Source organism: Microplitis mediator, chromosome 2, assembly GCF_029852145.1.
Source record: "Microplitis mediator isolate UGA2020A chromosome 2, iyMicMedi2.1, whole genome shotgun sequence".
Lineage (NCBI taxonomy): Eukaryota > Metazoa > Arthropoda > Insecta > Hymenoptera > Braconidae > Microplitis > Microplitis mediator.
In genome coordinates this window covers 2,916,347-2,934,095 of record NC_079970.1, presented here as the reverse complement: position 1 = coordinate 2,934,095, position 17,749 = coordinate 2,916,347, and the positions used below count along the sequence as shown (strand labels likewise).

Sequence of the window (17,749 nt, the reverse complement as noted above, 5' to 3'; positions counted from 1 at the left end):
TCAGTGCAGTTTTTTAAAATATATTTTTTTAATAAGTTACCGTTTTAAATAAAATTCAAAAATTATTAGACGTCGGCTAACTTCAGTCTTATTCAAAAATTTCATTGGGTAAATTTTTTTTTAAATTTTCTGTTGACAGTTAACTTGTGAATTAAAAAACATTAAAATTGTCAGATGTCGGCTACTTTCAGCATCATGATTTCAAATGTACCTTTGACATATCAAATTCTTATGAAATTTCGTTTTCGTGATATTTTTTAAAAAAATTAATAAAACTACTTTGGTAATTATTTAAAATGGTTGGTTTAAATTTGTATGTAAAAAATACAAAAATAAAACTTTGGTATTTGTTATTTCAAATTATTTATTATAATTTTGCATTGATAAAAAAAAACTCGTTTTTATAAATTAATATCACTTGAAATATTCATTTATTATTATTTTAATGCTGTAAAAAATTTTTTAAACAAATATTTGTTTTAAGACTGCAAGTATGAAATTTATTTACGTCATTTTTTACTTATTTACATTTAGATATAATAAATTTAATTATAAAAAAAAAAAAAAAAAAAACAATACTTATAAGATAATTAATTTATATGGTAAACGAAATAAATATGTATTTATAAATTAAAACAAATAATTTTAATCGAGATTGACAATTATAAATCCTCTTTTAAAGACAGCTGTTATGTAAATAAAAATATAAAATAAACAGACATTAATAAGACGACAGTACAAATAAATAAAATTAACAATAATTTTTTTAAAAGTTTAAAAATTTATAAATAATTTTAAAATTTAACTATTGATATTTACACTTAGATAGTTTTGTTTAAATCACTTCTATTGCTGGTGTACTTTATTTTAAATATAAATAGGCACAATAAAATAGTAGTATAAATATCCTTATATTGATGTGAGTTTGTACAACAATATTTTTTAGCAAATGTAACAGATAGTATAAAAATAACTAGTGTAGTGATATATGTAATAAAATACTATCGTTGTGAAAAGCACCATCAGCTTATTTCTCGGTCTTTTGGAATGTTATTACATTTGAAAGACTTAAAATAATTCATGAAGACAATTACTAAATTCATTCAACTTTTTCTTCCTATTAACCAAATAATTAACAATTTATTAATTTTTTTTTCTTACTATTAATTAATACGAGTCGAGATTTATTTCTACGATAAATTAAAAATTTTTAAGTTTATAAACAAATTTCAAAAATTATCCAATATATAAAATTAAATATATAATAATTACACTGTAAAAAAATTGCGAAATGAACCCGGAGTAGAATTCACTCCGGAAGGGAGTTTATTTTAATGTGATGTCCGTATCAGAGTGAATGCGGATTTAAATAAAATTCTTATCACTCCTAATTGACTCCCAATTTTTTACAGCGTATTTAAATTAATTAAGTATAATTAATTAATTAATATTATCATTACTATTATACTACGTGTCTTAAAAAAAAAAAGGCCACTGATAACGTACGTAACAATAGTGACAGCTTTAATAACATAAGTTTTTCTGCGCGTACTATTTAACCGGTTATCGTTTTAAAAAATATTCTATTAAACGGCTAAAAAATAACAGAAAATAATAACAATCCAAAAAGTCTATGAAAAAATAAATATTTGTGCTTTCAATATGTATAAATATAATTTTCCTAAATTGCTTTCGTATAAAGAGTTGTAAAATTTTAATTAATTATCTATTTATCTAGTACGATAGATTGTCTGTGATAAAACTTAATAGCTCAGACATTTTCGGGTTTACTAGACGAAGAACTAAACGCGATTTTCGAAGCCTCAGCTAATTCTGTTAGTAGTAATGTCTCGCCATCAAGTTCTAAAGAAGATCTAGCATTTGAGCCTGCAATTGCTTGTCTACTGCTACCAATACTTTTTACAAGTTTTCTCATAGCCTTGTCTCTACGCTGTTTAATTCGTTCGGTTTTAAGTCTCGTAAAGTCATCGTCGGAGTTTGAAAAATTTTGACTACCCTGCGACGAGGACAATGAACGTAAACTTATATTATCCTGCTGTTGTTCTTCTAGATTTCCTTCTGGATTATCAATCTGGATGTCTGAAGCAGGACTACCTCCTACTCGTGATCCAATTGAATTGTTCACTGAGACTTGAGGTCTAAAATAATTAAAATATATTTTAAATATTTATTATTTTATAATTATAAAAATTTATAAATTTACCTAGTGTAATGAGCTCTTGCACCGCCGACAGGTGCGCTAATTGACAATAAATCATGATTACGATTTTTATAACTCGGAACATCAACAGGAGCACTAGGTGGTGGTGGTCCTTGAGGAAAAATACTTTGGACATGAGGACGTGGGTCTCCGGGACGTATTGACTGAATGGTCATTTGTTCATCGACTTCTTCAATGACTCCAATTCTCGTGGAACCTCCAGCACCTGCGCCGCTTACACGATTTTGCAATGAAGCAGATGAACTTGAATTTGGAATTCTACCGGGTGTTTTATTTCCACCGTCTGGTCTGTCTTCTTTACTAAATAATCTCCGTAAAATACTGGTTACGCTGTTGACTCGAGTCAACGAACCCCCGATATTACTTGGCGTTGAGCCGCCACCATTAAAAGTACGGTCACGTGAACTGACTCTGCTGGCACTCCTAGATATTTTTCCGTCAGACATAAAATGTATTCCTGACACAGCATCATCTGCTACATCAGTACGGAATTTAGTGTAGGGTAAATCAGAGGGTGGGTTCATTTCATCAATTCGTACTGAGGACGGTTGTAATTCTTGTTGAGCTGCTGATAGTTGAATACCAGCGGTTGATGGTACCGGATGTTCCTCACGGAACGGTTCAGCTGCTGCTGTATAAGGCAATTCGGTAGGAAATACTTCGTCCCAATACTGGTCACGAATCAGTTCCGGATGGTCATGATGCATTTCATCGACAATTAAATAACTAACTTGTAGATTTCTATCGACTATCCAGTTGACCTCGAAATCATCATCGTCTTCGCCAAATGGATTTATCAAAGTCTCCGCGACTTTGAGCCAGCCCATGTAGAAAAAAAATTGTAATGTTGTGAAAAATGGAAAATAGAGATCAATATTTGAAATATTTGACAGCTTCTGTTTTGAATTTGCGGATTCAACCCACTGACGGCCCATTACAGTTGTTAGAAAATACGAATAAACGGCAATTGTAACTACTTGCGTGTAAACAAGCGGCACTGAAATAGTATCATAATGAATCAAACTTCCGCAATTGCCACGGAATTTATTTAATTCATCAATAAGCGTTTTAACAGCAAAGTCATCACGAATACGTCCTTCCTTTCTTGCTCGTGTCACGATACTCGAAGCCCATACTATCGGAAGCCAGTGTTTGCTCGGCTTGGGAAATTTCATATTCAAACTTTGAAATATCGTGAGCTCGTTTTCCAACAAAAGACCAGCGTCGACAAAGTGATCAAGTGTTGGAAAACGTTTTTTAACTCTCGGTGATATATTTGAAAGGACTAGAGTCAGACATACGCACACATACCTGTAAAATATTTAAATTTAAATTAGTATTGTCAGTAAAAATTACATTGCAAACAACTTGTAATTATTATTTTACGCAATTTCTTTTTGTTTCCAACATACCTGACAATTGTACGTCTCATAAGTCTTCCTCTTTCATCGTTACCGTGAATGGTAGCCGATACAAAGACAGCAATTGAGTCAGGCCACGGAATTGCTGTATACTGATTCCACCATCTGGTCATGACAATACTCACATAAAAACCAAGTATAAATGACAATGGTATGAGATCACTGTATTCATTGCAATATGCAACCACTGATTCAAATTTCCTCTTTCCATCTTCATTAAGTGCGAATCGATAAATTATTGATAGCGTATAATATATTATCAGAAAAAGCAAGAGATCTATGTAAACAAGTTTGTAAATACTAGCTCGCCATCTGTAATAAAACAAATCGTTATCATCGTTAATTAGTTTCACTTGTTGTTAAATTGCAAACACGAAGACTTTAATCGCTAAAAATATATATACATATAAACATATGTATAATTGTAATTAATTTCTATGAAGGCTTAATTATTAGACAAGAATCCTGAGAAAATCATTCGAAATAATTGTGCTATTAAATTTATTAAATTGATCAGTTTAAAAAAATAACATGCGAAACTGACACAGTTTATATTTCTAAGAATTAATATCAATACTTTACGTAAATAATTTATGTACCTGAGTAAAAGTTTAAGAAAGCATCCTAGGCCTCTACATGTAGCGACTTCAGCTGTATAAGTCACTGTCATTTTTGAATTAAAAAAAGCTTCGTAACTTTAATAAAATTTATAAAATCAATAATCAATATCGATTCTTATCTTTTTTCACTATGATTATGTTGTAATATTGACATTTATTGTCTTCATATAATTTAAATATCACAATATTAATTTATCAATAATCAATAAATATAAATAAATTCTTGTAATTAAATATTATAACAACTTATTAATTAAAAATTCATTTCCTCATTGGTAAGAACTTGCAGGATAATTTTTCCATTGACAAAGTATTTTTTTTTAATGGATATAAATATTACTACCGTTGGAAGATATATCAACAGCCATTATTTTTTATTCATATCATGCAATTACACTCAGCACGCACACGTGACTTGATATCTATCAATCAATTTACTCTGCAAGGTAACTTGAATCATCGATGCTTGTAAAATTTTAATCGTTATATTTTTAAAACTTATAAATTATATTCCTTTGATATACATACATATATAATACATTTGAATTGTCTGATAAATGTAGTAATACTGGTTTTATTATTTTTATCTATTCTCGTATTGTATCTCGGAAACGTAAACAAACAGATGTCTTAAGACTGACGGTAACAACTGAGTATCCTTTAAATGTATGATTATTTCTTGTCTCCGCTAATTATTTATGATAACAATCACACATATAAAGATCAAATTGTTGCACAATGACTCTTCTCTTGAAGAAGCTCAGTTTATATCTGGCACTTTTTACTCTTTTCATCGCCCTACTTGCTACCTGTCGCCCAAGTATTCTTCGATACGACGTACAATACTTATATCTATCTGTACATATGTATTTAAAATTTATTATTAAACACACAAAACTTGGGTATACATTATTGTTTGTCATAAATCCAAGAATTCCTTCGCATGATTTATCTTGTGACAATAAATAGAGTCTCGTGCTAGCAAAAGTCTTCAACGTTCTAAAAAAAAAAAATAATACTAATTAAATTAAATTAAATTCTTGACATAAAAACTACACAGAAAAAAATGATTTCTTGCTGCAAAAAATGATAACTTGTTCTAAGAATTTTTATTTATCATAAATTGAAAAATTAAATTTTCTTACGACGATAAAAAATTTCTTGCGCTAAGAAATCATTTTTTTCATGAGTGTGAATTTAGCAGACATCAGACAGAATTCAAAAATTTAAAAAAATACGCGTACTAATTTTTCATTGATCTGAACACGCATTTTTATTTTTCTAATCCACTTAAATTTTATTTATTAATTCAAAAATTTAAAAAATTACCACTTGTCAGTTACATTCACACTCATTTTTTTTCTGCATACTAAAAATAATTATAATGATGCATTAAAATTTGTGTTATTGTGTCAATCGATTGCAAAAACTCTAGTAAAGTACAACAATAACAATGAAAAAAAATGACAGTAAAGTTAGCAGACATTTGAAATTTAAATAAATTTTTTAAAATAGATAAATAATAAGAAAAAATATATTTTTAAAAAAATGCACATGTAGAAAATTCAATAAACTGTACATGCAATTTTTCAAAATATTTTTTTCAATATTTATTTTTTTGTTGAACAAAATCAAAATGTTGTAAATGTCTGCTAACTTTATTGTCATTGAAAAAAAAAATATTATAGTTCTAGAGCAAACTTATAAATCTCTATGGTCACAAATTAATAAAATAATAAACTTACTTATTTGTTGTTGTTCCCATAAAATATTTAGGCCGTAATACTGTTGAGCTATCAAGTCATTTTACTCAAATGAATTTTATCTTAATGACTTTAAACTAAATTACATAGACACTGTAGCAATCATTTTATATGTGATGAGAAGATAAGCGTTGTCGCTGTCGATTGACACAGAAACATGAATTTGTGTTGAATGATAGTTATACATTTACTCATATCATATCATATCATATCATATTTTTGCGGTTGTCCAATGAAATAATTTTTAAATAAAATGATACACGTATTTTAATACCGCGTACAGACAATTACGTAAACCAGACACACTACTTACTTTTTACTGCTATATATTATTATTAAACACAAGGTATAACCCAAAACATGTGAAGTATATATATAACATAAGTTGATATTGTGTCAGGCCAGACAGCGTGTCAGGTGACGACGTTTGCTGGTAAACTATGAGTCTGCGACTGAGCCGAGGGCAGTAACGGACTGCAGAAATTTCAATTGCTATGTACAAATATATATATACATACATATGTGACTAGTTGTAGGTATGATATGTATGTGTGTAGTGAGTGAGTAGAGAAAGAAAGAGAGAGGATGTCAAGTTTGTGTGGGTACGTATACTGCCGCATACATTCTACCAATTCTACGAATACGTGATTCGTATTCCACAACAAAAGACTATGTATATATTTTGTTTTTATTTTATCAATGTGTTTTATCAATCACGTGTTTTCTGCGCAGCTGATTTTTGTATCGCGAGAAAGACCCGCGCTTTTATTTCAATGGCGCGCATTTCAAATATTATTAAGAGATCCAAGCAGGAGACAACTGGGATGTCTTTTAAAAAACAAGACAAAGTTATTTTTGTCTAGAAGCCAAGTTTTTTTTTTTAAATAAGACATACTGTGTTGATCCTGAGTCATGGGAAATCCGTGTTCTTTTTTCGCTGAAAAATAAATTTAAATTAAAAAATCGTTTATTTTAGATTGGATTTAAAATGTTGAAAGAAGTTTAGTTTAGATTGGATTTAAAAATGTTGAAAGAAGTTTGGTAGATAAAATAAAATGTAAATAATTAGGTCTTTCACCTTAATTTATGATTAATTTATTTATATGTGCGATTACGCGTGTTGATTGCTAATGAGTCATATGAGTAATTGATACAAGAGTTGTTATAATAAATATAAGATAGTAACAAACATGAGAATGAATAAAAATTGGTCAACGATAATGTGTAATCATACACTTTCTATTTATTTTTTATAAAATATTTTAATGCCAATAAACTTTATTTCAAGTTATGGTAATTAATTATTTTAAAAATATTAATATATTATTTAAATTATTTACGATTGAACATAAATTTTTTTATTTGCACACCAATTTCACATCTTTAGACTCTCGACGGAACCATGTCGATGTCATCTCGATGTCTTGGACTCTTTGAGTCCATCTGATATTTTTTTTCATTTTACCTTCTGTTTGTCATCCGACATCAATTCTGAGACTCTTTTAATGTAAAAAAATAGAAAATACTGGAGGAAAAAAATTATTGGAGTCCTAGACTCTCGACAGAACCATGTCGATGTCATCTCGAGTCATCTGCTCTGTCTTTCCATTTAACAATTTTTTTTCCGTTTTACCTTCTGATTATCATCCGAAATCATTTCTGAGATTCTTTTAATGTAAAAGAATAGAAAATACTGAAGGAAATAAATTATTGGAGTCCTAGACTTTTGACAGAATCATGTCGATGTCATGTCGAGGGCATCTCAATGTCTTGGACTCTTTGGGTCCATCTGATATTTTTTTTCTCATTTTACCTTCTGTTTGTCATCCGACATCATTTCAGAGGCTCTTCCAATGTAAAATGATAAAAAATACTGGAGAAAACAATTATTGGAGTTCTAGACTCTCGACAGAACCATATCGATGTCATCTCGATGTCTTGGACTCTTTGGGTCCATCTGATATTTTTTTTCTCATTTTCCCTTCTGATTATCATCCGGCATCATTTCAGAGACTCTTCCAATATAAAATAATAGAAAATACTGGAGGAAAAAAATTTTTATAGACCTAGACCAATAAATAAAACCGTGATCATGAACATCATCCTGTAGCTAAAAGATCAACTCCTCTCAAGTGACGATTGTCAAACCTACAAACAATCCCAACATCTAAAATAAAAATACGTATATATTGTCATACAAATATTAACCAATATAAATAAAAAATACAAACTACTATTTTATTTATACACTATCATACATTTATTTATTTTATTTTATTATAAATCACATTAATTATCTTATTTATTTTTTCTATATTATAATTATATTAAATATATATTAATGTTTTACAAAAAAATAGGTACATACATATGTATATAATTAACTAACAGAGATATTTTACGGTAACCGTTGATCTCTAATTTATTTTTTTAACTACGCGGTGTACATTTTCTAATAATTACTATTTAAGCAACTTCATCAATCCCACTTTTGGCTCGAACACATATATATATATATATATATTTTTTTTTTCTACATATATTCCTCTATAGCAAGGCAGATGTGCCCATTTGATATTTTATTTTATTATTAAAATTTTATTTATTAATAAAATACTTGGTCCCCTGCACATAACAATAGTCACAGCCAATAAATGCAATTAATTGTAGACCGCAATTACAAGGCCACTTTTTATTACTTATTATCATTGTTTTATTTTTTTAATATATATATCGATCAATATTAATTAATTACTTATCTAATATTGATGAAAGTGACATGATTGCATTTAAACAATGAGTTATGAATATAATAATAACAATAAAAATATTAACAAAGAAAACATAAAATAATTATATTAAAAATAATCATAGCATTTTTCTTTCGTATAAATCTTGATCTTACTTACTATTACGTCATCAATGAAAACTTTTCGTTCACATTATTTTGTCTATGTGATATTTAATTTATTACAATAATAATAATAATAGATTTTTTTTTTAAAATAGACAATTAAATTAAAAAGATAAACAGTAAAACAATAACATTAATTATTTAATTTCTCTAGAGCGCTAAATAAAAAATATTTAACAATAATTTTAGCACCAATAAATTTTTTATTTATATACCTAAATATAAAATTTGTTATTAGCGCTCTAGAAGTCTTAATGTAAGTATAATTGGTCGATGCTTTAAAACTAATAGATAAAAAATAAATATTTATATATAAATTTGTTTAATTATTAAATTAGCAATGGTGTTGCTTAAAAATTATTTAAGTAAATCATGCAACGATTGTCGTCAGTGAATTGTTTATTATTTCTGGTTGACTTTCCGATTTGGGTGTCGTATGCTGCGACGAACGTGAACAACTCGCAAATATACTGTTTCCATCTGACAGACGACTATGATTACTCTGAGTTCTCATTGTAGCAGATGTAAGCATTGTTGTAGTTGTTGTAATGTCGTGCTTCATTTTAGACTGAAGCTTTGCTCGAAGTACCATATCCGGAGCGACTGTATTCTTTAATATTATACATACAAATCTATAGAAAAAAAAAAAAAAAAAGAGTTAATAACTCTAGTAATTTAGTAATTACTTGAATATTTCATTTGATCTTTACCTCGGTAAAATAGCAAGCACTGAAATAAGTATCACTGTTAGCCAAAACGTATGTCGTGTAATGGCTTTTGGCATTATCCAGTACGAACCAGGCAAACCCATTAAATTTACAAAGGCAATGTTGTATATAAGAGCAAATCCGAAAAAAATTCCTAGTGAACCCAAAATTGTAGCGACATGAATGATTGTCTGGAATAGAAAAAAAAGAATCATTAATTTTGAAGAAGTAATTGGACTTGAAGGGCATTCTAAGTGTCCCCCGCTTTTTAGAAATATGCAATGACTTTCAACTGTCATAACCGTATTAAAATTTTATTAATCAATTAAAAAAAAATTAAAATTTTAATTGAAAAAAGGACAACGTAGTCGTAATTTCGTTGCGATATAGAATTTAGAAAAAATTACTTACAATTGATATCAATTGGGAGTTAAACGAAATTTGTTGAATAAATTTTAGCCAACAAAATTTAAAAATTCGAATTATAAAATTGACAGGACGATTTTACGGAAATTTATTTAACGAATTTTGTTTAACTCCTAATTGATATCAAGTGTAGATAATTTTTTTTTAAATCTATATATCGGCGAAATTACGACTACGTTGTTTTTTTTCAATTAATGCTTTAATTTTTTTTTAATTAATTGATAAAAATTTGATACGCTTATAACAGTTAAAAGTTATTCAAAATTTTTAAAAAGTGGGGGGTACTGTCTGAGAATGGCCTTAAAAACAAGTTGAAACATTAATTAAAAATTTCGCCGAGACATGAATTTTGAAAAAAATACTTGTAATTTAAATCAATTATAAGTTAAAGAAAATTTGTTGAATAAATTTGAGCTTACAAAATTTGAAAATGCGAAAGTCTGAGAATGACCATAAAAATAAAATATTTACCCAAGATTTAAATTCTAATGACACTTGAATAAGCATAACAATTATGCAAGAGGTAGTTATTGTTGTTCCGAACTCCCAGATATCTACTTCAGAATCATGGTAAGCCTGTGGATAATAAAATAAAATTAAAAAAATTTAAATAATTAATGGTATATATTCGAGTATTATAATAGTGAGATATCAGAATAATAATTTTACCGCTTCCGTTACAAAGAAAATAACGATACTTTGATAAAGTGCATCGGCGGTGGTTAACCAAAATGAATAAGATTTATAAATAAGTCCAAGTCTTCCTCGAGCGTAAAGTTCTGGATATGATAATAAAATATTTGCCGGAGCTATTTTATCGTAAACTCCAATCGCCAAAGGCGGCAGTGAGGTAAATAGTAAATTATATAGCATCAGGTACACTTGATCAATCATCACAGCTCCAGAAAATCCGCAGTAAAACTGTAGCAGATAAATTTATATTGATGAAAACTATAGTTTATGATAAAGTAAATAGTATAGAGTATTTATATTTATAGTATACTTACTTGATACCAGAAGATGAGAAAAACAAACATCGCATTTTTGTAAAAAAAATAAAGAATCATTCGAGCCAGCCTGTCATAACACCAGTGCCCATGTAAAAGAAGCAACCGTGCGAGCATGGGAAATCTTGCAATAGCAAAATCAGAAGCCATCACAGCTTGAGTTCCTTCTCTGCCAGAGATTCCGACACCAACATCAGCCGTCTGAATCATACTCACATCATTGGCACCATCACCTATTGCTAATGTCCGTACAGACAATTTATCCTTAACAACTTTAACTATATAAGCTTTTTGCAGTGGCGTAGCACGACAAGCCAATACGCTAGAACAATTTTGCGTGAGCTCCAAAAACGGAGCTGTGAGTCCTGATCTAGGGTCTAAAATAAATGTCAGAGTTTTCCCGTCAACCACAAGAGCTCGTTTTTGTTGCTGGTGCTGAAGTTCTGATCCGACAGTTGAATCATCTTCATTAACATGAATGGTATCTAAAAACCCCCGTATCAAAGTTTCCGTCATCGTTTTAGATCTTGCGTGCAGCTTCAGCAGCTGCATCGTCGGAGAAAAAAGTCTCGCTGAGTATGCAATATTGACAGCAGTCTCTGGTTTGTCACCAGTCAATACCCACACAACTATTCCTGCATTTATAAGAGTGGCAATTGCCTCAGGTACACCTTCTTGTAGTTTATCCTCAATTCCCGTAGCTCCAACTAATTTTAAATTTGACTCAATAAGTGAATAGCATTCCCGTAATTTTTTTTCACGATTTTCACTTGTTGACGATTCAACTTCACTGTATTTCTGTTTCCATGATTCAAATTCACTTTCTGTCAATACTCGTTTACCCATCGCAAGAGTTCTTAAACCTTGTCGACCGTACGTATATAATTGCTGACGTATTTTCAAGACATTGGCTGATGATTCGTCATTATTTGTTTCAGCACCTTCAGCCAATGATGACAATATCGTTGAATCAGCTCCTTTTGTATACAATATTATTTCATTGGTAAGCGGATGACGTACAACAATAGACATACATTTTCTAGTTGAATCAAATGGTAATACATGTAATATTTCGTAGGTAAGTGTTGATTTATTTGGCAGTGATATAACAACACTCTTGCATGTTCTATTAATCAATCTAATATTATAAGCTTTGGCAGCATGAACGAGCGCTAATTCGTCGGGACTCTCGGCTTCATAGATACGTGGCTGTAAATCAGCTTGATAACCATAGATAGCTTGGGCGTCGGTATTTGACAATGAATTATTACTGTCATATTTAACTTCCTCGTCAATCGGCGAGTGCTTACGTAAAAGCATTCCGGATATCGTTGCAATATTTAATAATTTACGTCGGAATATTTTATTCGGTACATTTAAAGACAATGGCCTTTCAAGTCTTAATGATGATGTGGATATCGTTGTTGCTGTATTATCGTGATTAAAATCGTTAAACGAGGTAGATAGGGGCAGTGCTGATAATGGCATCATCGTTGATAGAGGAGTTTGCGGTTGTGACGATGCGGGTGTTGGCGATGGTAATGATGATGAGGATGCCGGCGTATTTGATATTTCTAATCTTTTTAATCTTTTGTATCTCATTACTGACACTTCGTTTGACTCGGCGGGCTCTTCTTCGACTGTGCCATTTGAATTCATTGAATCATAATGAGGTGCGGTATTTACAACAACGGTATTGCAAATCGCGAGAAGAATTAAAAATTCTTGAAGCCGATGCCGGGTGTTTCCGATCAGTAAATCTTCTTTCAAACGCGTACATACTGATATATTTTCATCTTCACCCTCATGATGATAATCATACCCATCGCCGATAGTACACCGTCTAAATATCATCTTATTTTCAGTAAGAGTTCCTGTTTTATCTGAAAATACATACTGAATTTGTCCTAATTCTTCAGTTATATTTAGAGCTCGGCACTCTGTTTTTTGTTGGGTTTCTTCATCAAAAAGACCGACATCATGTCCGATATGATAAACTTGACCGACTTTAGCCATTTCCATTGTTACGTATAAACTTAAAGGTATCATAACTTGTAAGATAATAATAAAAGTACCGAATGAAATAACTCCTTCAAAAATAGAACTGTGGAATATTGATAAAAATGGTATTGATATTGTCGAGGCCACGTCACTGCTGATTATTGATAACCAAACACGACAGCCAACAGCTCCGATGACACATAGAATCAAGAGAATTACAACACACCATATTATATCCGTATTCATTTTTCTTTCTAGCCGGGACCGTTTGTATCTCGGCCCTCCGTTGTTCAACATTGCTTTGGTCTCATGACCCGCATAGACGACAATACCTTCGACAAAGTCTGTATTTTTCAACAAACATTCTCGCAGCAATAGATTTTCCGTTGTAACCGACACTCTAGAACCATCTGGATGCACTACTGCTCCATAAAATCTGTAAAGTTTTTTTTTTTTAAATAAATAGAGCAAATACTCGATTTATAGAATAAAATAAAAAATATGACGAGTTACAGATAAATTATTATCGCAATGAATTTTCTATACCTATAAATTTTAGTTGTCGGCGCATCAATTTCAATAACAGACCGAAATTTCGAAGGTTGAAAGGAATTTTGGTGATTTAAAAAGCCTCTTACTACTTGACGTTGCTTAAGATTCGTCTCGCCGTCAAGATTACATGTATCTAAAAATGCAAAACCTTGAGGATCGCTGCTTCGAAGCAACAGAATATCTGCTGGCACAACTTCATTGTTTGACAGATGCACGATATCACCAACTTTTATATCTTTCCAAGCAACCTTTGCGTATCGGTCAACTTCACTGCAATAAAAATTTTTTTAATTAAAAATAATACGTCGACATTATCAAGTATTTTTTCCCTAGTTATCCATTGATAATAAAAAATTAAATATAAATAAATAAATAAAAATAAAATATTAAAAAAAAAATGTTTTTCATTGTTTCATGGTTTCTTCATTTTAACAACGATTACTTCGTGAGATTATCGGTTATATTGATTTATTTATACTCTTGCATGTATATGACGCTATGTACCTCTAGAAATAACGGAAGAAAACAAGGCACGAAACGATGAAATTGACTGATAAAAAATCCAGTTAACAACTAATCAAATAAATAATAATTATTTGTACATAGAATCAATGAGGGTCACCACCACTCACTAGTGCAAGTCTTGAGGAATTTCAGAAGTTTATTAAATTTTATTGCATGCTATATATTGTATTCTATACCCGCGTCAATAATAATAGTATACGATAAAATAAAATACGCCTACTCACCTAACGTATACACGACACATTGAGTTGTTAACTCGTCGATCGCTGGCTAATCTTCGACGGTCTTCGAAAAAGTCTTTTATTGCGGTAACTCCCAAAACAAATAGAACTGGAATCATGGCTATTTCTTTGCCAAATGCATTGATAGCCGGTACCCAATTCAACAAAACAATAAAAATGAAGTAAAGATTTGCAACCCGGTGGAATTGCTCCAGTAAATTGCGTGGCAAGAAACTTAATAACGTGTACTTGGTTGTACGCACCCTGAAAATAAATTTTAATTTTAATAAATTAACAACCACTTTAATTAATAATATTAACAATAAATATGATTGGTTACAAGTCTATTTGATCAAAGTTTTCTTTTGTGATACAGATGGTTCTTTTATGAAGTCGAAAAATCGAATTCCATGACCTTATACACTTTTCCTGGTTGTCAAATAAACTATTTAACAACCCGTCAGTTAACTACCAAGTAGATTACAAAACTTTAATGTTTAATAATTTAAACTAAATATCGACAATAATGCAGTCGTGTTAAATAAAAATTGATTTTTTTTCTACAACAAACAAAATTAAATAAAAAAAAGTATTTGCTTTGTTGCCTTCAATGTCAATGTTAAAGTTTAACATTCTGTTATTTTTATTTCATACAATTTATTTGATATTTTTTTTTTTTTTAAATGTTAACACGACGTATACGTCATCTAAAAGCTAAAAGGTGTTTGTACATCACGGCTCATTTTTTTTTATCGTCGGCAGTAATTTGTGCGATAAATAATAATATAGATCACGCACAAGCCAGAATAATAATAAATAAAATATTGTATTTTAACGTGTGAATATTTAATATTTAATATTAAGTAAAGAGTATAGTAAATTAATATGTTTGAATTACCTGTTATCAACACGAGCACCATTAGGATGCTGATCTAATGGTGTTTTTAGTGGTACAAGGTGATTAGGCACAATAGTTCTCAGTCGAGATTCTTCTTGTGATTTACAAGAACCAAAACAATGGGCACATATCCGCCTCCACAATGGTGGTGCTGCGGAACGTCTAATAGTGTATATAGATTCTGATCTGCAATTAAAAAATAAAAAATAGTAATGATATTTAACAGAAATAAATGATGATAACAATAATAAATAAAAAGTTATCAGCACTTAATATTAATTTATTATCGCAGTGTAGCTCATGAATATAAATTAATATATCGCACATACCTAGAAGCTTGTCGAGCGTGACCCCGAAAAGATGGTGTCTTAGTAGCAGCATTGCCACCGACCCCAATTGATGCTGATCTCGGTTCATCACGATGTCCCGGAGGCAATATAAAATCAGTTCTCGAGCCGACTCTGCTGTGCCCCGTCACCTCCGAGGACTGATTTTTAATATCAACTACTTGACCCTGTGAGAATGCGCGCTGATGCCCGGGTTTTTTCAACGCCGATGGGCGCATTGCACCCGTTACAGAAGAGGTCACTGGTATATTTGGCAATGGACCCGAAAGATTCATTGACTGTTGGCAAGCGGCTGGTGGTGATGCCAGTACTCCAGCATGACTTGCTGACCTGGCATGAGTACGGAGCGTTAACGAGGGAGCGTAGCGTCGGCCTTTTACCAAATCGCCACTTTCCTCGGACTCCACAACGTCTTTTACCCATGACAAAGTTGATGTCATTATTGTTGGCAATCTTGTTGCGGTAGGATTTAACGTGGGTACACGACCCTGCTCGGTGGGGAACACGTACAGTGAACCCTCTTCTGTTTTCTCTACCTCCTCGTACTCTACCTGCATCCTGCTCTCGGACATGCTTGTACATCTAGAGATAGTAAGACACAAAAACAACAACAAAACAATGACATTAATTATATTCTTTATGTTATTCATAGTTCATTTTTAATTTATGACAATTAAACTAAGTGCAATTGTACTGATTCTTAGTGATGTTCATTTAATTAATTAGAAATGGGGCTGACTATTTTCCTTGACCTCTTTTAAAATTAGTATTTTTTCTTCCTCATAAATATAAACCTACATGTATATACTCTCGTTATTAAATGTTTCATACATTGAATTCTAGACTAAACTCTGATAAAGCATAAAAAAACCTAAATCCATTAAAGCAAACGCTTATCGTTAAACTACAAGGAAAAAGAATAAAGTAATAAAAATTAAACATTAATTACTTTAATGACTAGAAAACAAATTATTATTATTATAACAATTATTATTTTTTAAAATAGTTCGAATGAATGTTATCGGAAGAAAAAAAATGTATATTTTTTATTTAAATAAGTGTTCAGTGTCTTAAGATAATTGATAAAGGTATTTACAGTAAAATGTATTAACAACAAAACGTATTTACACTGTAATTAATATAAAAAATAAATATAAATTATATTTACATTTTTTTGTGAACTTGCACTGCCTCCACGTGGTCCTTTTGTTGATTCTTGCTCAATTATTTTTTAAAAATTTAATATAAAAAACTTCCACCGCTTTCAGAAGATAAATAAATAAATAAATTAACTACTCCCCATCAACAATCAGCAGGGTTAATTAATAATAAATATTGCAGACAAAAAATATATCGACATATATATTTTATTGACGCAACAGTTGTGTCCATTAATAAAATGCATTCGACTGCACTGATCCAAGATGAGGAAAATTATAAATAAACCACCAGTACTCAGTATCCAATATTGTCCAATAAAAATAATAATAATTTAATATATGTATATATATTTGCACGTAACATATATCTTCATACTCGTACGTACACCTTGGTTATAATTATTTAAAAAGGTAATAAAAATATTAGTCATACTATTGCACCATAAGCGACTGGTAATTGTTGTTTTTAAAGCTTTTCTCTCATCACATCATCATCTGGGGATCTGGGATTCCAACGTGTGTACGATAACATTTTTTTAAAATAACACACCTTATCATCATCTATAATTTGCAATAAAAAGTTATTAAACTATTAATTGTCACAACACAATAATACTCTATCTAGTGTACGCACTTATCAGGAAAAAAATAAAAAAAAAATAGTAAAAGTTGCAGATAGTGGTCACTTATTTAATGTCCTGACACATCAGGTTTACACGTTGCACTCACCACTGACATCACTGGACTAATGTGGTTCAACATACACACACTACAATAACAATATTTTAAAAAGCATCACATCCTTGTAGCACACCCACCACTGTAATAATCCATTACTCATGTACACTCAATTGAGTTGCCAATGTCACATGGACACTGACACATGAAAAATATATAAATATACACGCACACACACATTTACATGACATCAATACACACAAAACA

General features: G+C 30.4%; 2 protein-coding genes across 3 annotated transcripts; both read right to left on the bottom strand.

Annotated features, from left to right (window-relative positions):
* Nucleotides 1-599: 599 nt before the first annotated feature.
* LOC130662926 (bestrophin-4) lies at nucleotides 600-6,589 on the bottom strand. Of its 2 annotated transcripts, none has more exons than XM_057461902.1 (5): nucleotides 6,029-6,589; nucleotides 4,263-5,282; nucleotides 3,655-3,975; nucleotides 2,225-3,553; nucleotides 600-2,159 (listed from the first exon to the last, which is right to left on the bottom strand). In XM_057461902.1, the coding sequence occupies exons 2-5, from the start codon at nucleotides 4,331-4,333 to the stop codon at nucleotides 1,772-1,774; spliced, it is 2,109 nt and encodes a 702-aa protein (XP_057317885.1). In that variant the 5' UTR covers nucleotides 4,334-5,282; nucleotides 6,029-6,589; the 3' UTR covers nucleotides 600-1,771. The 2 variants fall into 2 exon arrangements, with proteins under 2 accessions (XP_057317885.1, XP_057317886.1); XM_057461903.1 differs by having other exon boundaries at nucleotides 6,360-6,589.
* Nucleotides 6,590-8,259: 1,670 nt separating this feature from the next.
* Nucleotides 8,260-17,714, bottom strand: LOC130662920 (phospholipid-transporting ATPase VD). The gene is made up of 10 exons (XM_057461891.1): nucleotides 16,813-17,714; nucleotides 15,627-16,226; nucleotides 15,298-15,483; nucleotides 14,403-14,663; nucleotides 13,648-13,923; nucleotides 11,101-13,537; nucleotides 10,763-11,014; nucleotides 10,565-10,669; nucleotides 9,671-9,858; nucleotides 8,260-9,592 (listed from the first exon to the last, which is right to left on the bottom strand). Exons 2-10 carry the CDS (start codon nucleotides 16,214-16,216, stop codon nucleotides 9,331-9,333), a joined length of 4,557 nt encoding a protein of 1,518 aa, XP_057317874.1. The 5' UTR covers nucleotides 16,217-16,226; nucleotides 16,813-17,714; the 3' UTR covers nucleotides 8,260-9,330.
* Between the last annotated feature and the right edge of the window lie 35 nt (nucleotides 17,715-17,749).